A 12,960-nucleotide genomic window follows, 5' to 3' on the forward strand; every position below is an offset into this window, starting at 1 on the left:
AAACAAAATATTGCTAAAAAATTTAAATAAGTGGAAAGATCTGAAATATAATAGATTGAAAACTCAACATGGCTAAGGCATCAATTATCCCCACAATTACTCTATATACTTCATTTATTCCAATAAAAATCTCAGTATTTTTTGACAAGTTGATTCTGAAATTTATATGAATGCAAAGAACCTAATATAGTCAAAGAAGGATGAAAAAATAAAGTTGGACAACTTCCACTATTTCAAGTCTTTCTTATCAGCTAGAGCATATTATGATATTAGCATAAGGACTGAACAGTAGAACAAAAATAAAATCCAAAAATAGACCCTTACTAATACAAGGCCATTTAGTAGAGAAAACTTATTTCAATAAATGTTGCAGGATTGAATGGATGAGAACTGAGTTATGATTCATCTTGTGGCAAATTCCTCTCTATGAACCTGTGAAACCAGAAAACAAATTGTATGCCTCCAAAATACAATGGTATGAAACACATATGATAAGACATTACTATTCAGAAATGGAGTAACAGGCAAGTAAAAAGGAGTCATACATGCTCCAAGCAAATCTGAAATTTAGTATGGAAAAACTGCTCAAGAATAATCCCCTTGGACTTGATATTCTATCTTCTGGGCCCATCAGACTCTCAGTTCTGAATAGCCATTAACAATCAGGAGTGGGGGCTGGGGATGTGGCTCAAGCCGTAGCGCGCTCGCCTGGCATGCGTGCGGCCCGGGTTCCATCCTCAGCACCACATACAAACAAAGATGTTGTGTTTGCCGATAACTGAAAAATAAATATTAAGAAAAAAAAATCAGGAGTGGTTTTGCCTTCCTTTCACCATCCACAAAAAATTAATTCAAATATATCAAAGCTAAAACTCTAAAGTTTCTAGGGAAAAAAAACACTTAAGGGAGATACTAATTTTTCCTTAGGCTGCTAAACAATAACCATGAAATTAAAAAGAATAATAAACTCTACTTCATCCAAATTAACATTTTCTACTAAACATAGGAACAATTCTGAAAATGAGAAAGCAAGCTAAGATGGGGAAAAATATTCCCCATGTAAATATTAAACCATGAAAAACTAATTAATGGTTATTTAAACTCAAAGTATGTGTCTTGTGGAGTGGGGGTTTGCTGCAAAGGGGCATCAGGAACTTTCCAAGGTGATATAAAATATTCCATACCTTGACTGAAGTGTTAGTTGAGCAAGTGTGAACCTCGTCAAAGTTCATGGATCTATACATTTAAGTTTTACGTGCTTCATTGTAAATAAAATATAAATAAAAAATAAGCATGGGAGGAACACATTAAGAAGCTCTGGAAATGTATAGTCAATTTTTAGTCTGTGAGTGGATCATCAGCAAGCATAAAGTAAAACTAATTTCTATTTTATTATAAAATAGATATAATTCTTTTCTGACCACTTTACCTTCTTAATTATACAAGTCCTGGCCAATATTAAGATTTACTTGGCATTCACTAAGAATACACTAATTTGGACAACACAAAGAGTAAGCATGAAAATATGCCAAATAGTAACAAAAAAAAATGTCTTAGAACTAAAATCCAATGAAATATAATCCACAGTAAGATTACCTGTTGAGCCTACAGAAAAGAACAATAGGTGGGTAGGGTACTTGGATTTTAATAATTTGGGCTGTATTAGCCTTCCAGCCCATCTCTACCTCAACCAGTATTCAATAACTTGTAATTATAATTATTTTAGATGATTATAACTAAAAACAGTAGATATTATTATTTAATAATTCTAAACAAAAATCAATAACGATGCATTCATTCCGGGGTTTTTTGTTTGTTGTTTGTTGTTGTTGTTTTCCATGATTCAGTGAAAGCGGGCTTAGTGTTCCTCACTGGGCTTAGGTTCTGAGGTTACCGTAGTTGAGAAGACATGATCCCCATGGTCCAGAGAAGCGTGGTTTCAACTCCTCCAGCAGGTCGGCCACTCACAGACATCAGGATGGTCCCATGTCAGCCCAGGCATTTTCGGTAGGCGGCAGCCTCTGACTTATGCTTCTTTCTTTCTACAAGTTAGCACCAAACAGAAAGCAACTCCCGCTCCAGCCAGGAGGCGGCGGCCCGCTTTTGACGCGACTCGGGATGCTTTGGACTCAGCCGAGGGGGCGCTCTCGTGCAGTTCTCAGGCCGCGCTTCTCCAAACGGAACCATCAGGTTTGGCCACTGATTTCTGGGGGGTTTCGTAAAGGGCGCGCACCCGGACCTTCCCGGCTTCCGTATGGGTTGCTGTTGCAGGGCTCGGGATGGAAGGAAGCGACGAGTGAGAGCGTTGGCTTCCTCCGGGAGACTCCGCCCCTGTGCTACTTCTTGCCGGTGCTCAGGCCAGTCTTGCACTTTGTCGGGCGCCCGGGAAAGACCGGGGGACGATGGTACAGATGGAGACACAACTGCAGAGCATTTTTGAGGAGGTGGTGGTGAGTGCATCTACCGTCGCCCTGGGATTGTGGCTCAGGAGCGGGTGACAGAGGCAGCCTCAGGAACTCGGCCTGGGCAACCTCCTCTCCAGCCTCTCCTTTGTTTTGACACCAAGTGTGATTGCGAGGGATTAGTGATTCTCAAATTGCTGTCAGATGGAAGTGTCCTTTTGAATTCACAATCCCTTTGGGGACAGATCTAAGTGGTATTGTTAGTTTCAGCGCGTTGCTGATTTAGGTGACTTGCTCTTTGCCGCATTGTCAATATTTCGAGGGGGAGCCCTCTCCTCTTTTATTCGGGTAGTTTACTTGTTTTATTTTGTTTTTTACAGAAAACGGAAGTCATAGAAGAGGCTTTCCCCGGGTATGTGCGTGGAATATTTTTGTGGTTTTAATGGGATTATGTCGTTGTAAGATTTTACTTACATTGGCGTGGAGGGTTATAAGATCCACTATTCTAGTTATGTAATTATCTTTTTAAAACTAGCGACAAATAATTGATTTTTGCTCTTATAGGATGTTTATGGATACCCCGGAAGATGAAAAAACAAAACTAATTAGCTGTTTGGGGGCCTTCAGACAGTTTTGGGGTGGTCTTTCTCAGGTGAGCACTGCATTTTTAATACATTCAGCCAGTGATTGTCAGCCCCTTTCATTTTTACATTTACTTTGATGTTGCTGTTAAGATCTTTTAGTAAAGGAAAAAGTAGAACTGCCATCCACTTTTATTCTGGTTTCCATTTTGTTTTTAAGTTGTATACTTAAGGGGGTAACAGAATTCACATTGATGACAGCACTGTGGGAGATGTTTTTAAAACTCTTTTGTTAGTCTATATAAAACTATTTTCATGCTATTTTAGTTAGTACACTTGAAAATTTTCCGGTAATAGATAAAAATTTCCTTTATTTACTCCCCAGTAAAAAAATGCACAACAATGATACGAAGACTACAGTAAAGATTCAAAGATGCTACAGTAAGGATACAAAGTTTCTACAATAAACATATGAAGACATTATAGTAAAAAAAGTAGCAGTCAACTTAGTAACAAAGAATAACCACCAGAATAACTTCTCATGGTTTACCATAGGTGGGAAATGAGATCTGTATGCTTGTGAGCCACAGGTGGTAAGATTTGCCACTCAGATGTGGATCATATAAATATATAAATATAAATACATTTATATTTAAAATTTTTATTTTAACTATTTTCAAGTAGATGTCTTTATATCATTCAAAATACAAATGATAAAAAAGGATGGATCCAGTGACCAATCTGTCTCCTGTCTTTCTTAGCTAAGTCACCTGTTCTTTTCCAATCTGTAGCCAGTATTCTATTTTTTTTCTTCTAAAAGTAAGTATTTTTAATAGAATCTCTCTTTTTTTATTCAGTGCCTGAGATAGAACCCAGCGCCTCACACATGCCATGCATGTGCTCTATTACTAAACTACATCCCCATCTCAGAATTATTTTTCTGGTATTGTTGCATATTACTTGTATTGCTCATTAATTAGCACCTTTTTTCTCTTAATAATTTCTGGGAGTAATTCCATATCAGTCCATTAAGACTGATTCTTTACTTTCTTATAGCAGTATAATAGTCTATATATGTATGTACCAAGCCTCTACTAGATGACATGTAGATTACTTTTTAACTTTTCTACTTTAAACAGTGGTATAGTGAATAATATTATACATAAGACATAAAATAAATTTCTGGAAGTAGTATTTTTGATTACATATGTATGCTATTTTTTTATGGACACAATATCTATTTTTATTTATTTTATGTGGTTCTGAGGATCGAACCCAGGGCCTCATGCATTCGAGGCAAGCTCTTTACCACTGAGCTATAACCCCAGCCCCAAAATATATAAAATTTTTATAGAAATTGCTTAAACTGCCATACCGGTTAGTTCTCATTACATCTATGTATAAGAGTGTCTATTTCTTATAGCCTTATAATAGAGATTTAGTAACTTTTTGGTCTTTGTATACAATCGACACATGAGAAATTTTATCTCAGTATAGTTTTACTTTGCATTTCTCTCAGTAGTATTGAGCATCTTTCAAACATTTGAGTATTTTAAATTCATTGAAAATTTTGTGATTTAAGGTAGGGCTCTTGTTTTCAAAAAGATTATATTCTAATGGGGGAGCCAGAAATACAATTGGTATTTTAACAATCATGGTTATATGTACGATAATGGAAGTGTTTGTAACGACAGAGAAGCAGGACTTATAGTCTCTTCTTGAATAGAGATTTTTTTGAGATATCCTAGAAGACAAACTTTTGATATGAGCCCAACTTTTTGATATCAAACTTATAAGTTTTGCATGTCAGAAATTTGATATGTCATTGGACTTTTAGTGGGCTCTTATTTGGGGTTCTAGGGATGAGACTCACACTGAATTTTCATGAGGCTAATGTACTAATCCATAATAGATTTTTTTTTTTTATCCAGTGGCAGAAAATTTTATATCTAGCAGTAAGGGCACTGCTAACAGTACCTTATGTAGTTTGTTTTGACCATGAATGTTAATGAAAGCTTAACTACTTTTGGAGGTCCCATACAGTAAATGTAGAAATTTAACCTTTATAATTGCAAGATGTTACACTTAATTTAACAAATAATAAGTCTGAATTTTTTCATCTTGCTTTTTTTTCATCTTGCTTTTTCATCTGTAAGTGGATGAAAATATTTTTCATGATAGATGAAAATACTTTCACAATGAAGTATTTCATTCATAGTCTTGATATACTCCCAGGTGTAGTATTATCTATTATTAGTTATAAAGTGTAATTTTAGACCTAAAATAATTTTCTGATTTTCCAGGAGTCTCATGAACAATGTATCCAGTGGATTGTTAAATTTATTCATGGCCAGCATAGTCCTAAAAGAATTTCTTTTCTTTATGACTGCTTAGCAATGGCAGTTGAAACTGGTCTCCTTCCACCCAGGTATGTTAAATGGTGGGTGTGAGCAACCTAAAGTATTTTCTTCTTTATACATTTTGGGAAATTAGTTAAGGTGTTCTTGTACAAAGATAAGGGAATAAAGAAGGAAATGAGGATGCTCAAGTGACTGGAATTAATAAGCAGCTCTTTTTCATAGTCTCTTACATACTTATACTTTAATGTGGCTAAGGCTGGAGTTATGACAAATGCTTCTGCACAGATACTTCTATGTTCATCTGAAATTTCCTCTGGAATTCTCAGCCAGAACCTATACATGCCCTCACCTTGTGACCTGAACTTTCTCACAGCTTGTGAGGTCTAAGAGAAAGCTTGCAAAACAGGTTTAGGAAAAGAAATTATCCCATATCCTTGTGGCCATAGTTTTAGGCCTATCCAGATCTAAGGAGAGAAACTGTAGACCCTTCCTCTACCTCTCCAAGGGAGGAGAATTAGTGTTATATTTCAGAAGAGCATGTGAGGTTGAAAATCTTGTTGCACACCATCTTGGATAAATACAGTCTGCCACTAGCTGGTAGATGGTAAACAACCAAAAGTTTTGATAATTTTATTTCTCATAAAAATATGGTGAATAGTACTTCTACTTGGTATATTTTTTATATAAGCAAAAATAAATGTAACAATATAAAGTGTTATATATGATCTAAAAAGTATACTTAAGTAATAATGCACTTTCATGAAATATATTTGATATGATAAATATAATACCTATAGTACACAAATTATAGCTATTTGTAAACTTTCAAAATTACATATTGTACCTGAAATGAGTATTTCTTTTTTTTTTTTTCCATAGGATGGTTTGTGAATCTCTCATAAACTCTGACACTCTTGAATGGGAAAGAACACAGCTTTGGGCCTTAACATTTAAACTAGTTCGGAAAATCATTGGGGGAGTGGATTACAAGGTATTTTTTTTTTTAATTATAAGAAGTTGTTTACAGACAAAATTAATTTTTCAGTATATACATACACACAATTTTCAAATGACAGAAACAAAGCAAGAGCATTTACATAATGTGCCTATTTTAAGGATATAAGATTATTCTGTTTTTCCCAACTTTTCTTCATTTTCTTCTAAAATTCTTAAGATACAGGTAGCTAATATGTTTTTTTTACAATGCAGTAGGGAAGTTACAAAGCAGAATTTGTGTTCCTTCATGCCTCTAGTCTTCTAATATTGGAATATAAAGAGCACAGAATAGGGATGTGTGGAACTGAGAATGGACGTGGGCATTAATTGATAAAGGAAACAAGCCTTGCTTCACTTCCACCTTAATTTCCCTTGGACTTAACGTTGTTTCTTAACTAACATTCTCAGTTCTCTGCTCTTGACAAAGAACAATATACAATCTCTAGTTGCATTTTATAATATAGTTCAGGAGCTCTGTAGATGCAAAAGCCATTTTGCTTCGTGGAAGTGTTCTTTTCCAAAAATTGTCTATAACTGACCATATGCTTTATGTCTGCTTGTTCTCCAATCTGAAATGACTTATCAAATTATGATCTAACAGATGATTATTGGCTTAAATCATTATTTCACACAAAATTAATTCTAAGTAGGTTTTTTGGTTATTTGATTTTTACTCAGGCTTACCAGTTTTTGCCCTCTGTTTATTTGTATGGTATTTTATCATTATTCTTCTGTGTGTATTCCCTATCTTTAGAACTTGGAAACAGAATTTATACTCAATAAATACATGTGGAATGAAATTTCTTCTCTGTATATCAGATAATGCAACTGGTAGATATGTGGAGATAAACAGAAAAGCTTTGTTGGATATGTTTGAGAAATTAGGGTATTTGAACAGTAAGAAGGGGAATAAAACTGCAATATTTTGAAAGCAGTGAGTATAGAGTCATCTGCCAGAATGCTTATAATTGCTACCCACAGTTTCAGAGTGTTTTCAAGACCTGTTCAAATTCTTTTCTTCTTTTCTCTTCTTGATACTGGGAATTGAATCAAGGGCTGCTTTACCCCTGAGCTATATCCCCAGTGCTTTCCAAGACTAACCTGCCTCAGCCTCCTGAATCACTGGGATTACAGGCATGCTCCATTATGTCCAACGTCTTCAAATATATTTCTGTACATTACATAAGCAAAGCTTTTTTTGACCTTTGTAATAGTAAGAAACTCCTCTAATGTTTTGAGGGCCAAAAAAAAAATTAATTTTTATTTATAAGTGACTTTCTTTATATTGCAAGACGATATTTTAGATTTTCACTTTGAAGCATGACTCCTCTCTAAGATTAGCATTATGGACTTAAATGTTAACTCTGCTTACGAAAATTTTTTTTATTATAAGAAGTTGTGTGACCTTAAAAGGAGTACATAATCCTGAAACCTTTAAATGTCTTAGCTAACACTTGGATATTACTCAGTCTGTATCTTTTTTCTTTTATCAGGGTGTTCGAGATCTCTTAAAAGTGATTTTGGAGAAAATCTTGACAATTCCTAATACAGTGAGCTCTGCTGTTGTACAGCAGCTGCTAGCAGCAAGAGAGGTAATTTAGACATGTTGAAATTCATTGATCATATCCTCAAAAAAAGCCTAAAAAAGTTTTGTTTGGGTCTATGCTTTTAAATTTATGATAATTTTAGAATGTTTTATTTCCATTCCCACCAAAATTACTTTTATTTTTAAAGATGGTATTTCAATCTTATTAGATTTCAAAAGGAATTTTAAAATTTTAACTTAAGTTTTTTAATTGTAAAAACAACACTATAGATATTTAAGTATTTAAAATTATTATAACATCTTCAGTCTATGAATGACTTAAAAGATTTTCTTGATTTGTAACTTATTTCATACGAATTGCTATTTTGATCTATTGCTCTCCTAAATCTATGAATATTTAAAGCAGTTTTAAGGTATTTACTATTAGTCAACATTTCATTCTATTGTTTATTATTCTTCATTTTTAGATGTTCTTTAAGGGCTTTCCTTCATGTTACCACTGAACCCAATAAGTCTATGAAATAATATATCTTTTTTTTAACAAATAAAAATTGTTTGTGTACATTGTAAAATGACTGAATCAGGTTGTTCAGCATAGATTACCCCATGTATTTATATTTTTGTAGTGATAATAGTTTAAAATTTACTTTCAGCAATTTTTAAGTATATAATATATTATTATTATAGTTACCACACTGTATAATTGGTCTCCTGAATTTGCTCTTCCTATCTAACTGTAGCTTTGCCCTTTGATCAACATCTCCCAAAAAAAGTAATTTAAAAATTTTTTTAAAATTAATTTTATTTTTTTGGTGGTGGTGCTAGTGTATCAAACGCAGGGCCTCATGCTCTGCCACTGATCTACATCCCCAGCAAGTCTTTTTACTTTTTAATGTCCTTTATTGTTGTTGCCATTGTTGTATTTAAAGAGCTTACATGTGTGACTAGTCAAAAATAATGTTGCCCTTTTATTTTTCTTAGGTTATAGCATATATCTTAGAAAGAAATGCCTGCTTATTACCAGCCTATTTTGCAGTCACAGAAATCAGGAAACTATATCCTGAGGGAAAACTTCCACACTGGGTAAATTTTATATTTTCCAAAATTTTAAAAGAAATTTTAATCAAAAATAGGTACATGTTATTATTTTTATGCTTATTTTTTAAAGTGTTTACTTTTATCCTCAGATAATATGTAGTTTTTTGTCATTATGTATTTCTTTCATTTCCCCATTGAACTTTTGACATATTTTTTATGCCATTTGTTAAAAAACTATACAGTTACATCAAATGGCTAAGGATTTGTGGTGTGACTTGGTTTAATTCATGGACAGACGAACAGGTAAATAATTGTTTGGAAGGAAATAAAAAGGAGAGCTAATCTTTGAGTAATTATCATGTTCTAGGCATTAATTAACTCTTTACATGTAATCTTGATCTTATTTGTTTTCTTTCTTTCTTTCTTCTTAGTTACTTGGAAACCTAGTATCAGACTTTGTAGATACCTTCAGGCCCACGGCAAGGATAAACTCCATATGTGGTAGGATTGTAATTTAAAATATACTAAATAGTACCTGATTTTTAGTGATCTGATTGTTGAAGAAAGCTGAAAGATAGTTTCTTATACATACATGTGTAGATGGCTTGTCATTTTAGTAACTCTCTAGGAGCTTAATAATAGCCTTATACTTGTTTTCAAGTACTTGTTGTGTTGTTTATAGGAATGAAAAAGCAACTATGTGGAATGGGTTTAAGTTTCAAATTAAAAGAAGTTGTGTTTCTTGGTAGTTAGAAAGAACTTTGAAGAACAACTGGAAAACTCAGCAGACCTATCCTTCTGTGAAATAGTCATGAGAGTATGACCCTTTGTCACTAACACCTTTGTCCTTCATTGCATTTATTTAGTTTTCCATTTTCTAGTATTTTGTTTTGATTCTCTGGTCTTTTAAAAATAACCATGTGGTATGGCAATCTATATAGTGCACAAATCTACACCTACGTATACTTTTTCTAAAAATTATGGTGGCCTTAGAGCTCTCTGGGAATATAGATCATATTTATTCTGTGATCAAGTATAGATCACTTCCTGTGAGCCAGGTACTATGTAGACACTAGAAATGCAAAAAAACAAACAAACAAACAAACAAAAACTAGATAGATAAGTCTGAGGCTTCTAGGTTCTATAACTGCGTGATCACTGATGTCATTTAATGAAGTAAAGTAGTTTTTGAAAAGGATGATGTTGAGTTATACTTAAGACATGTTGAGTCTGAGGCAGGCTTGTGGGATATTTAGGTGACAGTACTCATTTGTCAGATATATGAACTGATGCTACATCTAAAGCTTCTAGGGACATCTTGCATAAAGTTAATCATATTGACTCTTGACCAGCGTTCTTAAACTTGATATAGGGCCATCTTTTAAATATTTTAAGCTTTTGTGCTACACAGTCTTGCAACTATTCAACTTTGCCATTATACTGCTTTTTTTTCTAGTAAAACTTTATGAAAAGAGATGGCAGGCTAACTTCTGTTGGACAAAATGCAACATTTTGAGTTTGGAAGACCTGTACAAATTGATCTTCATCCATCTGGACAAAATATAGGGCAAAAAAATATTTCTACACTGAGTCTCTTTAAGACATTTTAAAAACCATTTTTAAACCAGTACCTGGTTCAGCATATATAGATATTTAGATATTTGTGGAGTGAATGAAGGACCTGACACTGCTATGTTCACATTTACTTTAAGACATTTTTGTGCTACATACAGGCCGCTGCAGTCTTCTACCAGTTGTAAATAACTCAGGTGCTATTTGTAATTCATGGAAATTGGATCCTGCAACTCTTCGTTTTCCTTTGAAAGGCCTTTTGCCATATGATAAGGTATGTTGTTAAATAATTATATTAAATTTCTGGTCCATCTAACAGTATTCATCTAGATTGTAAGATATGTGATGCCATCATTGTCTCTTTGTGGTCTGAACAAGTAAATATTGTACAAAGATTTATGGTTTTTCATGTCATTCCATCATCCAAATATATTCTACCACTTATGCTGTTTTATTTGTGCTTCTGTGGTCTGTAAATACTTGATAGAACACACAAATTTTAAAGTGATTCTTAGTTAAAAAAGTAGTATAACCAGGATTTGATTATTCCTAAACTATTACTTTAGTGAGCAAGTCTTGAAGATTGGACTGATTACTTTTTTGGGGTGTAGAGTTGCTCTTACAACTCTTATCCACAGTAAACCAACTCTTGTTATAAAATATTCTGCATTAAACAGTCACTTTGACTACTCTGTTTAAAAATGATCCAAGAAATCCTTTAAAACTAGTACTTGAGAGGCTGGGGTGTGACTCAGCAGTAGAGCACTTGCCTAGCACCTGTGAGGCCCTGGGTTCTATCCTTAACACCACAAATAAAGAAAGAAAGAAAGAAAGAAAGAAAGAAAGAAAGAAAGAAAGAAAGAAGGTTTTGTGTCCAACTATTTTAAAAAAGAAGAAAACACTAGTACTTGAAGTGAATGCTTATGTTTATATGCCCTTTTTGCAGATATTTTACTATTAAAATGAAAAAAGGATCAGACTCTGGTAGCTGGGGTGCAATGAGAGACTACAGCCTAATAGGAGTGAATTTACAAGAAAAGAAAATTTCAAGAGATTTATTGTAGTAACTATTGCTAGGGGTTTTATTGTTTGTTTGTTTACCTCACAATTATAATAGCAGAAGTTTTAAAAGATTTTCTTAAAAATCAGTATATAAAGTACTCCTTCCTTCCTTCCTTCCTTCCTTCCTTCCTTCCTTCCTTCCTTCCTTCCTTCCTTCCTTCCTTCCTGCCAAGAGACCTATAAAAAATAAAACCAAGCTAACAATATGCAAATAATACTTAAAATAAAATTTCCATTTACTGTATTAACACATTGTCTTCAACAAAATAGACATAAAAAATGATGTACTCTAGAAAACTTACTCAAAAAACAGTCTGGCATGCATGGAAGAGTTAGAATAAACTTAGAATGAAATCTTCCTAAATTATTATATTTAATAAATGTTAACATTTTAAAATTAATATATTTTAGGTATAGGCCAGCTAAATTAACAAATACAAATTCATCTATATCTCTGAAAATTTGTATATTTAAGTGCCAAAAAGTAATCTTGGCAATCTTATTAGGGAACCAGGAGATTGATCCTTTTATATTCAAGGCATATTGAATAAACTTTCATGTTAGTCATTTGGAAAAATAGCTTTAAACTCTGAAAAATATTTTACTTTTAAAATGTACCTTTTGGTATTAATTATTGTAAACTAGATTTGGTTTTCAGAAATTTTGTTTATATTCTTAGAAACTTTAGAAAATTGACTGTGAGGTTTTTACATAAAGGAAGCAAAGATCTTAATGATGTTTCTCTAAAGAGACATCATATAGGAAAAAAAAATTATATAAATTGACATTGTGAGACTCTAAAATTGAAAACTGTTCACCTTTTATTTTTTCAGGAAAGTAGAGGGGGATGTACACTAGGGAAGGGGATTAAAAGACCTGTTATCTTTATTTTTACCCTCTGTATGACCTACAGCAAGTCTCTTCTCCGTGGTTTTTAAATGAATGGTGAGAACAGATTGACTATAACCACTAAAATCCTATAATTTTTTTTTCCACTAGATTCTGCCTACTGTGGGAAGGTAACAAGTGCCATTAGAGGATTCTTTAAAATCTCATTTTCAGATCATTTGCATTAATGCTTTATGTTTATCTTGAAGCAATAATTATTTTTTATTTTCTTTAAAGGATCTATTTGAACCACAGACTGCTTTGTTGAGATATGTATTGGAGCAGCCTTATTCCAGGGATATGGTCTGCAATATGCTAGGTTTAAATAAGCAGGTACTGTACTATGCTGGAAACTTAGTAAAATCTGCATAGAATTTGCACTATTCTTTTCTCTTTTCTTCGCTATAGCTAACTGAGCAAAACAGTTAAGAACTCTTTGGTGACTTTTTTTAGTATACAGTTTGTTAAACAGTATATTGTTTATTATTTATATATTGCTTTAAAAATGTTTAAAT

The 12,960-nt window shown here is 33.2% G+C and overlaps 2 protein-coding genes across 7 annotated transcripts in view; one reads left to right on the forward strand and one right to left on the reverse strand.

The window, feature by feature from the left end:
* The window catches only part of Enpp3 (ectonucleotide pyrophosphatase/phosphodiesterase 3), an 87,823-nt gene extending 85,723 nt beyond the window's left edge, over positions 1–2,100 (reverse strand). Inside the window, exon 1 of one of the 2 annotated variants that reach the window (XM_078019120.1) lies at positions 1,895–2,092. The gene's annotated coding sequence lies outside the window, so the exon portion shown is untranslated. Of the gene's footprint in view, positions 1–1,894 lie in introns of both variants that reach the window. The other variant, XM_078019122.1, reaches the window with a different exon arrangement.
* A 156-nt stretch (positions 2,101–2,256) lies between these two features.
* The window catches only part of LOC101963893 (mediator of RNA polymerase II transcription subunit 23), a 62,989-nt gene continuing 52,285 nt past the window's right edge, over positions 2,257–12,960 (forward strand). For 3 of the 5 annotated variants that reach the window (XM_078019118.1, XM_078019115.1, XM_078019117.1), the window contains exons 1-10: positions 2,258–2,450; positions 2,783–2,814; positions 2,967–3,054; positions 5,287–5,411; positions 6,223–6,334; positions 7,833–7,931; positions 8,867–8,968; positions 9,355–9,424; positions 10,657–10,769; positions 12,683–12,778. In XM_078019118.1, coding sequence (XP_077875244.1) covers positions 2,403–2,450; positions 2,783–2,814; positions 2,967–3,054; positions 5,287–5,411; positions 6,223–6,334; positions 7,833–7,931; positions 8,867–8,968; positions 9,355–9,424; positions 10,657–10,769; positions 12,683–12,778 — 885 coding nt within the window. In that variant the 5' untranslated portion in view covers positions 2,258–2,402. Of the gene's footprint in view, positions 2,451–2,782; positions 2,815–2,966; positions 3,055–5,286; positions 5,412–6,222; positions 6,335–7,832; positions 7,932–8,866; positions 8,969–9,354; positions 9,425–10,656; positions 10,770–12,682; positions 12,779–12,960 lie in introns of all 5 variants that reach the window. The other 2 variants (XM_078019119.1, XM_078019116.1) reach the window with 1 other exon arrangement.

Source organism: Ictidomys tridecemlineatus, chromosome 8, assembly GCF_052094955.1.
Source record: "Ictidomys tridecemlineatus isolate mIctTri1 chromosome 8, mIctTri1.hap1, whole genome shotgun sequence".
NCBI lineage: Eukaryota > Metazoa > Chordata > Mammalia > Rodentia > Sciuridae > Ictidomys > Ictidomys tridecemlineatus.